This window comes from Sciurus carolinensis, chromosome 3, assembly GCF_902686445.1.
Source record: "Sciurus carolinensis chromosome 3, mSciCar1.2, whole genome shotgun sequence".
Classification (NCBI taxonomy): domain Eukaryota; kingdom Metazoa; phylum Chordata; class Mammalia; order Rodentia; family Sciuridae; genus Sciurus; species Sciurus carolinensis.
In genome coordinates this window covers 78980720-78998672 of record NC_062215.1, presented here as the reverse complement: position 1 = coordinate 78998672, position 17953 = coordinate 78980720, and the positions used below count along the sequence as shown (strand labels likewise).

Sequence of the window (17953 nt, the reverse complement as noted above, 5' to 3'; positions counted from 1 at the left end):
TTTCAATAAGTTTCCTCTAAATTCTAAAAGCTAAGTCACTGATGGGTAGTGTCAGCTGAAAAATAAACTTCTACCTATTGGACATAAAAAGTATATGCATAAAAAGAATGGTTTACAAAACTTTATACCTAGGTGTCTTCCCTTCCTGCTAGATGAATCGAACTCTATAGTTTCTTTTTTGTTTGTTTGTTTGAATTCCATAGTTTGTCTCTTGCCTATTGCAGATTACTAAGTCAGTTTGTCTTATAAAATATGGTATATACCTAAAGGCTCGTCAGCTTGTTTGAAGAAATATTGAAACCTTGTTTGCTCCCTTTTGCAGCCAGCCATTTCTCCGTTTATTACCAGTACCACTAAATAATTATAGTGAGTTAGATAGGACAGAAGAAAATTTAAAACAGATGACCAAGTAATTTAACAGTATCTGATTAAGTTTTCTAATTAATGGAACAATTTTAGTTATGATAAGAAAAAATTTTTTTTCTAAAGAGATAGTATAATGTAGTGGTTAAGAGCATGGGCTTTAATAGTAATAAGTGTGTTGTAATAATGTTAAACAACAAAAGGCATTTAAACTTTGGGCAATTTAACTTTCCTCATCTACAAAATTATATTAACAGTGTCTTTCTTCTAGTATTGTTTTGAGGATTAAAGAAATGGTGTATGTAAAACACTTATTTTATGTATGCCTAATATAAAATAAATTCTTTAATATCAGCTATTGTAACTAACAATTGTAATGACAGTAAGTATTTATGTGATTGTCACTTGTAAGGATAGAAATATGGTATTTGGTATCTATTCTTAGTATATAAAGTCCCATAAATAAAAAAAAAATAAGAATTAAAAAAGAATTTAGACTAGAAGATATTTTCAAATCATTATTTATTCTAATCAATTTTATAAATTTTGGGTAAGATCGAAAATAGTAGTGACTAAAACCTAGAAACATGTGGGTAGAGACAATAGATGACTAAATAGGTAAAATTCTTGCAACAGATTTATGTCAGACACTGCTTAGTCAACATAGTCTTAAAAACACAATCTCCACTGTCATGCAACCATATAATTAAGAAATTTGGCAAATTTGAATTAAAGCTTTTGTTTATTCCTTTTTGGTTTTTCTTCCTCTCCATTTAGTCGAAATTCTGCATTCACACAAGAGGGAACCCGGTTACGACCATCTTCAGTTGGTCATTTGGTAGACCATGTGGTACACACTTCGCCAAGTCAAGATTTTGTGAGTCAGAGATCTCCATCATCAACACAGGCTAATAGCATCATTCTTGAATCATCACCGTAAGACCTTTTTTCATTTGCTTCCTATTTCTGTACATTCAGTTGTTCAAATTGTTTCATTTGAAATAATCTGGAAAATTAGAATTTTTGATACAGGATATTTATGTGATTTTTAATATTTATGTATTGTCCCTGAGAGTTATTTGTTGACTCTTTCCACTTCTACCCCTAGTTTCTAACTACCTTTAATTTTAAGTGCATATACTCAAATATTTGTGCAACTTTTATAGCACTGTGGTCAGGGAGAGGATAATGAAAGGTAGAGCTATTTTATTTACTTATTTATTTTTAAGAGTGTCTCACTTGTTGCCAAGGCTGTCCTTGAACTTGTAATCCTTTTGCCTCAGTCTCCTGAGTAGCTGGGATTACAGGTGGGAACCACAGCACATGATGTTTTTTCCTTAATATTTTTCAAGGGGCTAGGATTATAGCTCAGTGGTAGAGTGCTTGCCTAGCATGTGTGAGGCACTGGGTTCAATTCTCAGCACTGCATAAAAATAAATAAATAGATAAATAAATAAATAATAAAGGTTCATTGACAACTAAAAAATGTATTTTTTTTAAAAAGTTAAAAAATATTTTTAAGGAAAAAATAAGAATAGTGTTGAAAAAATTAAGTAACAGGGAGAAATAATTAAGATGATCAACACTGAATAAGTCTTAGAAAGCATGCATATATCAAATTTTTATACAGATAATATCGTATTCTTATTTGCTGTACAATTTTAAAACAATAGAAATTCTAGCTGGTGAGGTGGCACATACCTGTAATTCCAGCTTTTGGGAAGATGAAGCAGAAGGATCACAAGTTTGAGGAGAGCCCGGACAACTTAATAAAACCATGTCCCAAAATAAAATTTAAAAAAGAAAGGACTAGGGATGTAACTCAGTGGTAGAACAATTGCCTTGCATGCAGTAGGCCCTGGATTCAATCCCCAGTATTGCAAAAACCAAACTCCTACTTTCTATAGTGTGAAAAGACAGTAAATAAAAGATAATATATAAATGGAATGAACATATAGGACTAGGTATGTGATCTTTAACCACATTCACATCATATATTAAACTGATCTTTCATAATTAATTTGAAACTGAGTTGATATGATATATGCCATTTAAATATTAGTTCTGGGTCTTATAAAACAACTTCATTGGTGGCATTTATGTGGGGAGAGGAAAATGTTTATTGTAACCATTATTTTACATGATTTAAGAAGAATGCAGTATAAGTATTGGCTATTTTAGAAATGCTTTCTAAATTAAAATGACATTTATTTATTTATTTGCTTATTTGACACTGAGGATTGAATCTAGGGATGCTTAAACCACTGAACCACATTCGTAGCCCTTTTTATTTTTTATAATGAGACAGTCTTGCTAAGTTTTCCATTCTAATAGATTAAAAACTATCAAATGAATGTATGAAAGTTAAAGTTTTAACATTAACACAGGTTGCAAAAGGAACTCACATTAGATTTAAAATTGTGAGTATCCACTGTATTCAGCACCTTTTTTTCCTTACACGAAGTACCTTCTCTTTGAAATGGGGTATTTAGTTAAACTAGCATTCTTGGCAGCCTCATTTAAAATCAAAAGATAGAGACCAAAAGAGCACAGATGCAGACTGACTATGATAGATGAAAAGTGATAGTTGAGCCAGGTGTGGTGGTGTACTGGTAATCCCAGCAACTCAGGAGTCTGAGGCAGGAGGATCACAAGTTAGAAACCAGCCTCTGCAACTTGGCAAGGCCCTATGCAACTTACTGAGATTGTATTTCAAAATAAAAAAGACTGGGGATGTGGCTCAGTGGTAAAATGCCTGTGTTCAATCTCCAGTACCAACAAAACTCAAAACAATGATAGTGAAGAACCATAGGTATTTCAAGAATGAAACAGAGTACAACAGTCTGTTTAATGAAAGTTTGGTGGAAAGTTTCGCAAGTCTTAATATTTGAAGGTAACTGATCTACAACATTGTGATTTTTTTTAACCCTCTTTTTTTCTGTGTATGTGTGCGCATGTGAGCACACACACACATTAGGGATTGAACCTAGGACCTCATGAATGTTCAACAATATGCTCTAGCACTCAGCTATACTTCAAGCCTCATTTTTTACTTTCATACTAATCATAGTTTAAAGGCAGAAAAGGTATATCATAAATTTGGTTGTTGTTTGTTAGGGTGCTCTACCACTGATATGTACCCCCCTGCCCATTTAATTTTGAGACAGACTTTCACCAAGTTGCCAAGGCTGTTATCAAACTTAGTCTTCCTGCCTCAGTCTCCCTTGTTGCTGGGTTTACAGATAAGCACCATCATGCCCAGGTAACACTGACATGTTTTTAAAATTTATACTGATATGGTGGCAAACACCTGTAATCTCAGCAACTTGGGAGACTGAGGCAGTAAGATTTCAAGTTCAAGGCCCCTTAGCAACTTGGTGAGACCCAAAGGCTAAAGGTGTAGCTCAGTGGTAAACCACTCCTAGGTTCAGTCCCTGGTGCCAAAAAAAAAAAAAAAAAGTGAATGTAAAAACAATTTTCATCTTTAAAACCTCATTTTCTCATGATATATCATTACCTATATTTATGTTTAGTATAGTAAACAAGCTGGCAAAATATACCTGTCTGAAAGATAAGGAAAAACTCAGTCTGATAAGATTGACAAGGTAGGATTAACTTTCTAAAACAGGGGAAAACTCCTATAATATGAACGTTAATAAAGTCGCTTACTGCCACGAATGCTTAGACTGTTGGCGTACTTGGCCAATTCCAGACATAAGGGAATACAAAGCTGCACAAAACATATCATAAGAATTCTCATTCCTCATCAGAGCTTTCATTCTTTTGTATCAGTATTGGAGTACACAGGACACAGTGCTGTGTTAGGGCAGCATATGAAAGCATGCTTCAGCTTCCAGTTCCTATAACTATTCCAGTGAAGACATGCAAGAATGATTGATGATCTTTTAAAATATCTGGCAATTTAGAAGTCTTCCCTGAGAATCATGAAGATTATCTCATTGATATAATAAATTTAACTAATTAAAACATGTTGCCACTTGTTTTCTATACTTTGCAAGTATGATGTAAATACATACTTATGCTTGGTTCAGTACAGATAAGGCATACCCAATGTTTAACAAGTTTTTGGCATCTGATATATTTTGATCAGATTATTCAGTGTGACTAACATTGCTTCTTTGGGGCATCCCTTTTTAATCAGTTTCAGGTATTCAAAAAATGTTTTGTTTAGAATTTTTCAATAAGCAGTCTTTGTTCATCTTTTTTTGCCTTGGTAGTTCAAAAGGACCCAAATGATTTTTCATTTTGTGCTTAGGCTCAGGTTGGCTAACTACCAAGTTAAGATGGCTTTTCGTTACTTTTCCTTTGCCAGCTTTCCACTCACTCAGATAAACTTTTCTCTTTTCTGCAGTTTCTTTGTATTGGGTTGATCTCACAATAGTTGCTTTTATTCTACCATGTCTCTACTGGTGAATAGTTTTTTTGTTTTTTTTTTTTTTCCTGAGTTCCATATTAGATGATGAAGCAGGCCTGGCTACAATTTTAGGTGCTATGGTAATGCCTTGTTTCTTTTTATATTATGAGAACTGGTTTTGACACTAGAGAAAACCAATTTTTGACTAATTCTTTTTCATGAGGCCCTTTTTGAATTGTAACACTATCAGAGATTGTGCTGGTTCCTTATTTCATGGTGTTCTGGGTATTATGGTGACTTCTAATAAGATGTCACATAAGTTGTGTGTTCTGGGATGTAGTGCTCACAAATTTAGTGGTAGCATTTGTACTGGAGGTTCCTCTATCACTTCCCACTACTGTTGTTTACAGGCTGAGGCTTTGTGGCTTTAAAGAGAGTAGTTGAAAGTATCGGTATAGTTGCACACCTCTTATCTTTGATTTGTAGAGGTTTTCTAAGTGAATTAATCTTAAACTGAACAGTTTGACCAGATAAGATCCTGGCACAGGTTTCTTCAGCATATTACATCTTGCTTTGGTTTTTCCTCAGTTGTTTGTTACTTTGTATTATTGCTTTTAGGGTGAAATGCCTGACTTGATGTCATATTTTGACCTTAGGGATCACCTTAATTTGAACGACTACAGTGTTTGTCATCCTCAAAATTATTTTTCAGTTGCTGTAGTGGAATTGATTAACTCATTGAAGGGTTTTAAAGAATACAATTTTTTACATTATTGTATTTTTTTTTAATTTTGATTGATTCATGGATTGCAGTACCTGGAGTTAAACCATGGAGCATTGTACTCCTGAGCTATATTCTCATCCCTTTTTATTTTTATTTCAAGACAGGATTTCTCTAAGTTGCCCAGGCTGGAATCAAACTTGTGATCCTCTTGTCTTAGTCTCCCAAGTAGCCAAGGTTATAGACCTGTACCACTGTGTCTAGCTCATTGTTGTATTACTTTTACTTCCTGTTAGTCTTTTGATATTTTCTTCCTATTTCTTTTATTCTTGTCCCCTACCCCTTTACAGTACTAGACTAAGGATTGAATCCAGGAATACTCTACCACTGAACTACATCCCAGCCCTTTAAATTTATTATTTTGAGACAAAGTCTTGGTAAGGCTGACCTTGAACTTGGGTTTCTCCTGCCTCAGCCTCCCAAATCACTGGGATTACAGGCATGCGTCTTTTGATATTTTCATTTTTATCCATTTTGGTTTAAGTTTCAGAACTCTGGTCCCTGGTCCCTGGTCCTCTAAATGTTGTTAATGTCCTCTACTGGATATCTGATTTTCCTACTTGTATGCAAATGTTTTTTGTTTTGTTTTCTTAACAGATGTTCCTTGAACTTTTGTCTTCCTTGCTCTCTGAACATGAATCAGACCCTCTGACTCAGGAAGAGCTGCAGGTCTAGGGGGCACAGTCAGGGTACTTATTGCAACCTAGAGTTAAGGATGTAACTCCACCTTAAGCTACTTAGATTCTCTCGGGCCACTGCTGCCACAGAAGGCACACATCATTTCTGAAGTCCATTTCTACATCACATTGCACCTAATTGGCACATAAATTCAACTTCTTAATTTCGTATCTAGTTTAATGTACAAGCTATATACTCACATTAATATTCAATACCTTAATTTTGGCTTATATAAAACAGTTCATGTGTATATGGGAAAATGGATTTTTTAAAAAAGTAGAATATGCACAAGACACAGGTAAGATTGATTGATTAATTGATGAGAAAGAAAAAGGAGTACAAGATACAGTGAATGAGATCAGCATAAAGGATCAGTCTTAAAAGAGATAAATGGTCAGCAATGCAATTGTAGGTACTTTGGAAAAATATGACTAGATATATGAGCCATCATTGTCCTTGGGCTAGACTAACTAGAAAAAACTAAGCTATGAAGGCCTTGGTAACTTATATCTTGGTAAAACATTTAGATTGTGTATACATATTATGAGTAAGGAGTGAGTAGGACAGATATGCTACCATAAATGAGTTAGCAAAAGATAGGATTGATGGAAATTTATTGTTTTATTACTTTAAAATTAAAATTTTAAACTTCTTTTTAAATAATCATATTTTCTTCTTTTAAAATTTAAAAAATATAAAGTAACTTTTCTTTTTTTTCCAGTACTGGAGATTGAACATTGAATTCAGGGATTCTCTACCACTGAGCTACATACATCTCCAGCACCACCCTTTCCCCCCCCCTTTTTTTTTTAAAGACAGAGTCTTGCTCACTTGCCCAAGCCGACCTCCAACTTGAAATCCTCCTGCTTCAACCTCCCTAACTGTTGGGATTATAGGTGTGGGCCACCATACCCAACTAAAGTGTAAATCTTGAGGCCTAACCCAATTATTTTAATTTACTTTTTTTCTCTTCTTGTTTTGTTTGAGACAGAACAGGGTCTTGCCCATGCTGCCCTCAATAAATTCTTGATCCTCTTATTTATTTATTTGGTTACTTATTTTTATTTGTCCTAATTAGTTATACATAACAGCACAATGCATATCAACTCATTGTATACAAATGGAGCACAACTTTGAATTTCTCTGGTTGTACACATTGCAGTCACACAATTCGTGCAATCATACACGTGTATAGGGCAATAATGTTCATCTCATTCCACCATTTCCCACCCCTATACCCCGTCCCCTCTCCTCACGCCCCTCTTCCCAGTGCAGAGTTCCTCCATTCTTCCCTTGTGTGCCCCCCCCACAATTATGCATCAGCATCCAGTTATCAGAGAAAGCATTCGGCTTTTGGTTCTTTGGAATTGGCTTATTTCACTTAGCATAGTATTTTCCAGTTCTCTCCATTTACCGACAAATGTCATAATTTCTTTGTTTGAGACTGAGTAATATTCCATTGTGTGTATGTATCCCAGTTTCTTTATCCATTCATCTGTTGAAGGACATCTAGATTGGTTCCATAGTTTAGCTATTGTGAATTGGGATGCTGTAAACATTGATATGACTGCATCACTGTAGTATGCTGATTTTAAGTCCTTTGGGTATATGCCAAGGACTGGGATAATTGGGTCAAATGGTGGTTCCATTCCAAGTTTTCTAAGGAATCTCCGTAATGGTTGCACCAGTTTGCAGTCCCACCAGCAATGAATGAGTATACCTTTTCTCCCACATCCTCACCAACACTTACTATTGGTTGTATTCTTGATAATTGCTATTCTGACTGGAGATAAAAAATCTTAGAGTAGTTTTGATTTGCATTTCTTTAATTGCTAGAGATGTTGAACATTTTTTCATATATTTGTTGATCAATTATATATCTTCTGTGAAGTGTCTGTTCAGTCTCTTAGCCCATTTATTGATTGGGTTATTTGTTTTTTTGGTATTAAGTTTTTTGAGTTTTTATATATCCTGGAGATTAGTGATCTATCTGAGGTGTGTGTGGGGTAAAGTTTTTCTCCCATTCTGTAGACTCTCTCTTTCCTTTATTGATGGTTTCCTTTGCTGAGAAGAAGCTTTTTAGTTTGAATTCATCCCATTTATTCTTTTTTTTTTTTTTTTTTAAATATTTGTCTCTGTGTCTTCTATTCTGCATCATTGGTCTATGTGTGTGTATTGGTGCCAAACCATGCTGGTTTTTTTTTTTTATTATTATTATTATAGCTCTGTAGTGTAGTTTGAGGTCTGGTAGTGTGATGCTTCCCACTTCACTTTTTTTGCTAAGGATTGCTTTGGCTATTCTGGGTCTCTTTTTTTCCAAATGAATTTCATTATTGCTTTTTCTAGTTCTATGAGAAATGTCATTGGGATTTTATTGGAATTGCCTTATAGTCTGTATAGCATTTTTAATAATATGACCATTTTGACAATATTAATTCTGCCTGTCCAAGAACAAGGGAGCCCTTTCCATCATTTAGAATGATGTTGACCTTGGGCTTAGCATAAATTGCTTTTATAATGTTGAGATATGTACCTACTCTCCCTAGTTTTTCCTAGTTCTAATGTTTTGAACATGAAAGGGTGCTGTATTTTGTCAAATGTTTTTTCTACATCTATTGAAACGATCATATGGTTCTTTAAGTCTATTGATGTAATAAATTACGTTTATTGATTTCCTTATGTTGAAGCAACCTTGCAGCCCTGGGATGAACCCCACTTGATCCTAGTGCACTGCCTTTTTAATATGTTTTTATATGTGATTTGCCAGAATTTTACTAAGAATATTTACATTTGTGTTCATCAGGCATATTGGTCTGAAGTTTTCTTTCTTTGATGTGTCTTTGTCTGGTTTTGTTATCAGGGTGATATTAGCCTCATAGAATGAGTTTGGAAGGGTACCCTCCTTTTCCATTTCATGAAATAATTTGAGGAGTATTGGTGTTACTTCTTCTTCAAAAGTCTTATAGAGCTCGGCCGAGAACCTGTTCTAGTTCTGGGCTTTCCTTGGTTGGTAGGTTTTTGATGGCATCTTCTGTTTCATTGCTTGAAATTGGTCTGTTTAAATTGTGTATGTCCTCCTGATTCAGTTTGAGTAGATTATATGTCTCTAGAAATTCATCGATATCTTTAAAATATTACTCTTTATTGGAGTCTAAATTTTCAAAATAGTTTCTAATCATCTTCTGTATTTCACTAGTGTCTCATGATACTACCTTTTTCATCACTAACTTAGTAATACGAGTTTTCTCTCTCTTCTTCATTAGTGTGGCTAAGGGTTTATCATTTTATTTATTTTTTCAAAGAACCAACTTTTTGTTTTGTCAATTTTTTCAGTTGTTTCTTTTGTTTCAGTTTCATTGATTTTTCACTCTGATTTTAATTATTTCCTGTCGTCTTCTACTTTTGGTGTTGTTTTGTTCCTCTTTTTATAGAACTTTGAAATGTAATGTTAGGTCATTTATTTGTTGACTTTTTATTCTTTTAATGAATGATCTCAGTGCAATGAACTTTCCTCTTAGCACTGTCTTCATCATAGTGTCCCAGAGATTTTGATATGTATTATCAGTGTTCTCATTTACCTCTTAAGTATATTTTTTATCTCCTCCCTAATGTCTTCTGCTATCCATGCGTCATTCAGTGGCGTATGATTTCGTCTCCAGGTATTGGAGTAGCTTTTCTTTTTTATCATTGATTTATAATTTCATTCCATTATGATCTGTTGGCATGCAGGATAGTATCTCTTTTTTTTGTATTTGCTAAGAGTTGCTTTGTGGCATAACATAGGGTCTGTTTTAGAGAAGGATCCATGTGCTGCTGAGAAGTGATTTCACTTGATGATGGATGAAATACTATATATATGTCCATTAAATCTAAATTATTGTTATTTAGTTCTATGGTTTCTTTGTTTAGTTTTTGTTTGGAAGATCTATCCAGTGGTGAGAGAGGTATGTTAAAGTCACCCAGTATTATTGAGTTGTGATCTATTTGATTCTTGAAATTGAGAAGGGTTTGTTTGATGTATGTAAATACTCTGTTTTGGGGAGCATGTATATCTTATCATGGTTATGCCTTGTTCATATATGATTCCCTAAAGTATGAAATGCCCTTCTTTATCCCTTCTGACTAACTTTGACTTGAAGGCTATTTTTTCTGATATGAGGATAGAAATCCCTGCTTGTTTATGTAGTCTATGTGAGTGGTATATTTTTTCCCAACCTTTCACCTTCAGTCTCTGGGTGTCTTTGCCTATGAGGTGAGTCTCTTGGAGACAGCATATTGTTGGGTCTTGTTTTTTAATCCAATCTGCCAGTCTGTGTCTTTTGATTGATGAGTTTTGGCCATTAACATTCAGGGTTATTATTTGAGATATGATATATATTCCTGGTCATTTTGACTTATTTTTGGTTTTTAACTTGACTTGGTTTCTCCTTTGACTTTCTTTCATTGTAGTTCCACCCTTTGCTGATTTTCATTGTTTTTCATTTCCTTCTCTTGGAATATTTTGCTGAGGATGTTCCGTAGTGCTGGCTTTCTAATTGTAAATCCTTTTAACTTTTGTTTATCATGGAAGGTTTTTATTTTGTCATCAAATCTGAAGCTTAATTTTGCTTGGTATAAGATTCTTGATTGACATCCATTTTCATTCAGAGCTTGATATGTATTTGTTCCAAGACCACCTCCTGGAGTCTGGGTTGAGAAATCTGCTGAGATCCAAATTGGTTTTCCCCTATATATAATCTGATACTTTTCTCTTGCAGCTTTTAAAATTCTAACCTTATTCTGTATACTAGGCAGTTTCATTATAATGTGCCTTGGTGTAGACCTGTTGTGATTTTGTATATTCAGTGTCCTATAAATCTCTTGTATTTGATTTTTCATTTCATTCTTCAGGTTTGGGAGATTTTCTGATACTATTTCATTAAAGAGATTGTTCATTCCTTTGATTTGTATCTCTGTGTTCCTCTATCCCAATAATTCTTAAATTTGGTCTTTTCATGTTATCCCATAATTCTTCAAAGTTCTGTTCATGGTTTCTTACCATCTTCACCGTGTGGTCAGTATATTTTCAAGATTATATATTTTGTTTTCATTGCCTAAGGTTCTGTCTTCCAAGTGATCTAGTTTTTTGGTGATGCTTTCTATTGAGTTTTTAATTTGGTTTATTGTTTCCTTCATTTCAAGGATTTCTGTTTGGTTTTTTTCAGAATCTCTTATCTCTTTATTGAAGTGATCTTTTGCTACCTGTATTTGCTCTCTTATATCATCCTTCAGTTTGCAGATCATTTTAATTGTGTATATCTGAACTCCTTCTCTGACATTTCTTCTGTGCTATCAATGGATTTTATTATTGTTTGGGTATTTGGGGCACCTTCTCTCCTTGTTTTTTTCATGTTGATTATGTGTCTTCTCCTCTAGCAGTGCATATCTGAAGTATTACAGTTTCTACCCTATAGACTTAAAGTGTCCCTGCAGGTTTCCAATACCTTGCCTTTAAGGGGAAGATCAATATTAACAGCACCCCAATGAAAACAATATGCAGCCTTAAACCAAATGCTCCTATTAAGACATTTACAATTTTATCACAATAAACTGAAATGATACATTCAATTATTATCTACAATATAAACAGTAGGTTTGCAAAAGGGCCTGCAGTTTCTAATGGTGGACACAAAGAGAGAAGGGGATGTGGTATGAGATGTTAATGAGGTAGGAGGTGAGAGTATAGAGGTATTAGATTATGGGAAGTGTGAAAGAGGAATCAAAAGAAGTTGGCAGTTAGCAGGGAAAATGAGAAAAAGAGACTGGGGAGACAATAAGTGGGAGGAAAATATATAGAGAGAGAGTTAAGAAAAGAAAAGAAAAAAAAAAGAATATACAACAAAACTATAATGTACTATTCAGACATCCCAGTCCTCAGTAGCCTGATGCTTGAAAAGTACTTGGTTTCACAGATGTTGGGGATGTGAGGGTGGGAAAAGAAAAAAAATTTTCTTGAAGGAAAATTGAACGATTGTTTCTGTTGGAGTTCGGTATCCTCCCTGCTTCCTTTCTAATCTTATATTTGGGGTTGTCTGGATTTTACTGGTATCTCCACTCTCAGGATGGTGAAGGTGACTAGATTGAGATGGTTAGTCTTAGAAGAGGAACTCCTGGAAGGCAGGGTATAGCAATTGTAGGTCCCAGTTGGAAGACTGCACCCCAGGAATCTCCTTTGGGTTCCACTCATGTGGTGTGGGAGCCTGGACTTAGCCCCTTACATTGCCTGTGGACCCCACAATTCCTGATCTCTAATTTAATCTTTAAACTCTATCTCTTCTGGCCTGCCTTTTTGACTTCCCAATCAGGAACCTCTCTCTGCGGAGGTCCTGAGGGCTGAGTGCCAGGACCTGCGCCCCTGTTGTGGAGAGCTGTTCTGTGTTGGGCAGATCAGAACCAGGTGTTGAGAGCTGCGGACCAGACACAGAGCTTCAAGCGCTGGGCCAGGTTGATGGCTGGGAGGATGGTTGGGAGACTGGGGTATGGGGAACTGGAGAACCCTGTTGATTGCCAAATTGTGGGACCAGGTGATTGGTGGATGCCAGATTGGGGAGGGAGTCAGGTCACAGCAGGTGCTGCCCAAGTTGGCCCTGGGAACTTGGTTGGTAACAGGCTGATTGGCTGGGCAAGTCAGGATCAAGATGCCCTCATACCCTTCTAACCTACGCCACCATGCAAGGCTCTCTCCTGCCTCTGCAGCAAGTTGGTGGCTATTAATACACCTAGCAACAAGATTTCAGGTGTAACCAAGCCTGCGGGGACCTTGGTGGTGGTCTCCCAGGCTCTGGCTGTTGTCCCTAGATGGAAGTGGCTACACCTCTATTTGGCAGCTGCAGCAGCGGCACATCTGTTAGGTACCTTGATGTTGGGTGTCCATGCCCCAGCTGATGTCTCGAGATGGAAGCTGTCCCAACTAAAGATGGCAATGGCGGCAGAGGTGTCCGGAGATGAAGGTGACTGCTCTCAGAGATGGGGCATCAAGAGCAGGCTGTACAGTGGTATTGGGCAGATTATTCAGAGATGCAGCGCTGTGGCGCATGTTGCTGCATCAGGCGACTCCAGGCCTATCCAGTGTCCCATGGTGGAAGCTACCCCATCGAGGAGGCTATGGTGGCGGCTGCAGTGTCCCAAGATGGAAGTGGCGAGCAGAGCCCCGTGTTGGTAGATGGAGAGCCAGGCACCATGGGGGTCAGCATAGTGAGGGTTGGGGACCTGATCCTCCTCTTTAGCCTCCCAAATCGCTGGCATTATAAACACACAGCACCACCCACAAATATCTTAATTTTTTCTTCTTTCTCTTTTTTAGGTATTGAGAATTGAACTCAGGGGTGTTCTACCACTGAATTACATCCTCAGTCCCTTTTATTTTGAGACAGGGTCTTGCTATAAATTGCTGAGACTGACTTCAAATTTGTAGTCTTCCTGTTTCAGCTTCCCGAGTTGCTGGGATTATAGGTGTACACCATCACATCTGGATTTTTGGAAGGGCCTTTTTTAGAAAAAGACACACACACAATTGAATATTTTCACATGTGTAGATTATAAACCCCCAAATCATTTGCCTCCTCAAAATTCCTTTCTTCTGCTTTCTGAACTGAAGTGCAGAAGTACATTCAGGAGAGAACGTAACCGTGAAGAGTTTTTGCTTTCTCTCCTTGGTTCACAGAATTTAAAATGACTAAAGCTTTCTCATAGGACATGTATTTTATAAGTTAGTGTGTTTGTATTCATTTTCAAATTTATAATTGCATATGAAATTTGACCAGTTTTGACCTGAAAAATAATGAGTTCTAAGACAATAAGCTTAATCGTAAAACTAATTATAATCCATTAGTTGTTCACAGTATTTTTCACATAAATTATCTCTTTTCTGCTTAGGCAAACTCAGTGAAGTAGGAAAGATACATAATGCCTGTCTTTATAGAAGAGAAGCCACACTTACAAATTGTCCCAATTTACAGAACAGAATTTAGACCTTCCCTACCTAAACTATTCAGAACTTTGTATCCCATTTTGACTTTGTAGATTTTTTTCCTGCAATTTAGAAAAATCTCTTTGTTGTGTGGATTTCATAGATTTTAGTTTTACCATTGGCCAAATGTGAAAAAATTCAGACAGTGTTGGATTAAATAGGAAGCTTTTCAACATACAATAAAATATGTTTTTTAAGATTTTACACTTTTTAAAAATTGACATAAAATTGTAGTGAAGTAGATCTCAAGATCATCTTACCAATTTTGTAATTTTTAAGTAAGTAAGGACATTGGTTGCACTGTGTAGAATGGTTACCATTTATAAGTAGATGTAACTGAGACCATAGTTTACCATTTTCTCTTTAAATACTTAACAGAAAATTAGACTTTTCATTTTTTATATGTATATCTTTTTAGTTGTCAATGGGCCTTTATTTTACTTATTTATATGTGGTGCTGAGAATCGAACCCAGTGCCTCACACATGCCAGGCAAGCTCTCTATCACTGAGCTACAACCCCAGCCCTAGACTGTTTTAGTTTGTAATTTTATGAGATATAAACAATTACCTGCAATTAATTTCTAAAAAGTACTAGTATACTCCTCATGATATGTAACAGTGAAGCCAGGGTATTTATATAAAAATAATCACAGAGCATGTGAATTGCATGGTTAAAATTTTATTTTTCTTAGAAAACAAATTGCTAAAGACAGCAACAGGGAGCTGCTTTGACTATAAAATAAACTGCTTTCACTGCTATTGTTTAAGCATTTTGTGAATAATTAAAGCTGAATGGACTGAAATAGTCAGGTTTTTGCTCAATGTTGATTGACAGTTTTAACAATTTTTTTGCTACTACGTGACAAAATTTTGCCATTAACAGCACTTACACATAAAATTTCATTATTTGTTCTCTACTTAACATTTTATAAAACATCAAACTTTAAGATAACTTTACTTAAGGTAAAACAAAAACAACCCAATATGAAATTTGAACATTTGGAACACTTTCAGAATTATATTCCCATCTCCCCTTTTTCTTAACATGTGAAAGTTAATTACCTGTGTATAAATTTTACCATAAAATTTTATATGTGGTAAATTTAATGCAATGTCTTAAGCTCTGACTTCCCATCCCTTGGATCTAACCTTCTGCTCATTAAAATACAGTTTCTATTAAAATTTAAAATATTAACATTTATAACCAAAATAACATTATTGATTAGTTGATTGATTTGGGGTACTAGAGACTGAACCCAGGTCTGCTCTCTACCACTGAACTATACTCCCAAGCCTCAGAATGATTTAAAATAGTCATGTTTGGGATATGCTCTTTTAAGTCCCAGGAGTTCTGTTGAGGCCTCAAATATAGGCAGATAGAAGGGGTGCTTAGCCTTTTAACTATTTTATAAGTTGGCTTCTGAGAAACATTCCATTTGAAGAAAATATTCCACTGTTACAAAAAGTTTAGAAACTTCTGCTTTAAAATAACTTTCCAGCTGGGCACAGTAGCACATACCTATAATCTAAGTCAAATCTGTAATAATCTATAAGTTCAAAGCCACCCTTGGCAATACACTGTCTCAGAATGAATTTTTTTTTTCAATGAGAGTTCAGCATGTACCTTAGTATAAAGGGATTTACTAGCATGCACTAGGCCCTGTGTTCAGTCCCCAGTGTGTGTGTGTGTGTATATCACACACCAAAAAAAATTAATTAAAAAAAATAACTTTCCTACTGCTTTTTGCAGTTATTTTCTTTGAGGTGCAACTATATAAGAGCACAAGTGACCAGGCACAGTGTGCACACCCCTGTAATCCCAGCAGCTCAGGAGGCTGAGGCAGGAGGATCCCAAGTTGAAAGCCAGCCTCAGCAGCTTAGCAAGGGCCTATATCACTTAGTGAGACCCTGTTTCAATTTAGAAATAAAAAGTGTTAGATGTGGTTCAGTGGTTAAGCGCTCCTGAGTTCAGTCCCTGATATCAAAAAAGGGCAACAAGCTCTGGATTCTGACTGGATTTTAAATTAGGTTATATCACTTCTAATCATGTGACCTTTGATGAGTCATTTTATCTCTGAAAACCTCAATTTTCCCACATGTTGAAAACCAAGATGATAAGACTATCTACCTCATAAGTTACTCTTAGCATATAAATAATTTTCTTCAATTAATTTTAGGCAAATATACTGACAGCTTTTAATTCTATTATGAATAATTTATTTGCATGTTTGAAGTGTATCTGATTAAACACAGTAAGGAATTCCAGGAATTCTCAGTGTTTCCTTACGTCTCTGATCACAATACTTTATGCAGACTTCATAATCCTCAAGTGATAAATCCACTTCCCTGAACCATTGTTTCCTGGACCAAACATTCTAGAATTACACCTAATGAGTACCCACAGTTTTGTCCATCCTTATGAAGTCCTTTTGCTTAGACCTCAAAGCTTTGCTTTTCCTCTGCTGTCTCTCAGCTACTGGCACTAATGACTTTCATCTGCTGCCAGCTTTATCCAGTTCGTATTCTACTCTTGATCAATAGTCTGGCAATAAAGTCTTGCAATATATTATGAACCCTACAAATTCTAGGTTGCTTTAGGATAAGGAAAAGAACCAACGAGAATATGAATAGAAGGAGATATCAAGCAATGGTGGCTCAGAGGTGATTTAGAAGCTATTTTTGCAATAGCAAAATTAATTGTAGATGCTGCTGTAGCTGTGGTGTTTGCTTACCTGCCTTCCATCTCTAGCTAGTCTCTGTGACTTGTATTTTGTAGCTAAGGTCAGGGACTTTGTATTTGGTTGAAACCAAAAATCTCAAGTCTAGGAGCCTTCTTCTAGAATAGATTCTGGCTGATAAAATAATATAATAGCATCAGTTTTATTGTATGTTAATCTTATCCCTGAAAGTATGTGTGTACTTTTTTATATGCACTTTTTAAATTACATTGAGCATTAATTAGTAATCTATCTGAAAGTGTTTACTTGTAAATACTCTTTATTTCAGTATAAATTAGCCAAAAAGTCAAAAAACTTGAATTTTAAACCAGAATTTTATGTCTAATGTAATATAAATAAAGTCATGTCAAATCTCGGGAAGATTAGGATGACACTAGTGAGTACAGTTCAATGAGACACAATCCCCAAGTGTATATATTTTAGAAAGTAGTAGTTTTAAAAAGAGACATCATTCATGGAAAGTTTGTATTAGTGTCTATCAAGAAATAAACTTTTCGTTTATTTCCTAATCTTAAATTTTAAAAACTTTATGCTGCTTCTATATTAGATACATATGTACCTTTTGCCCTATTTTTAAAAATTCACAATCTTAAAGGTCTGTCTTGCTCATTTTTCTTTCTTATAAGTAACTAAAATAATAATTTCAGGATTTCATTTCTTTCTAACTTTCTGTATGACACATAATTTTTACCTATCAACTTTAAAGCCAGATGATGGGCCTCCATTAGTAAAACTCCAACCACAGCCCTAATGATCCTGGCTTTTTTCTTTGGTTTCTCTTGGCCAAGTCCTGTCTAAACTGTTAGTAGATTATAACATTTTAAAATTATAGGTCCTTTTCTTCAGGGTACTAACTGTTATTTCCGATGGGGCTGTAGTTCACAATGCAGCTTGCTTATTCTCCCAAGTATGTGGTGCCTCTGCATTCTGTTATACTTGCCAGATATTTGTGAGTGTGTGTGTGTGTGTGTGTGTGTGTGTGTGTGTGTTTGCATGTGTGTATACATAG

At 35.4% G+C, this 17953-nt stretch overlaps 1 protein-coding gene and 1 pseudogene across 10 annotated transcripts in view; one reads left to right on the top strand and one right to left on the bottom strand.

Annotated features, from left to right (window-relative positions):
- Positions 1-17953, top strand: part of Ptpn4 (protein tyrosine phosphatase non-receptor type 4) — a 214656-nt gene that overhangs the window by 145966 nt on the left and 50737 nt on the right. For all 10 annotated transcript variants that reach the window (XM_047543970.1, XM_047543966.1, XM_047543969.1 and 7 more), the window contains one exon: positions 1141-1299. In XM_047543970.1, the coding sequence (XP_047399926.1) occupies positions 1141-1299 (159 nt within the window). The remainder of the gene's footprint in view (positions 1-1140; positions 1300-17953) is intronic.
- LOC124981252 (cytoskeleton-associated protein 2-like) lies at positions 4029-5576 on the bottom strand (annotated as a pseudogene).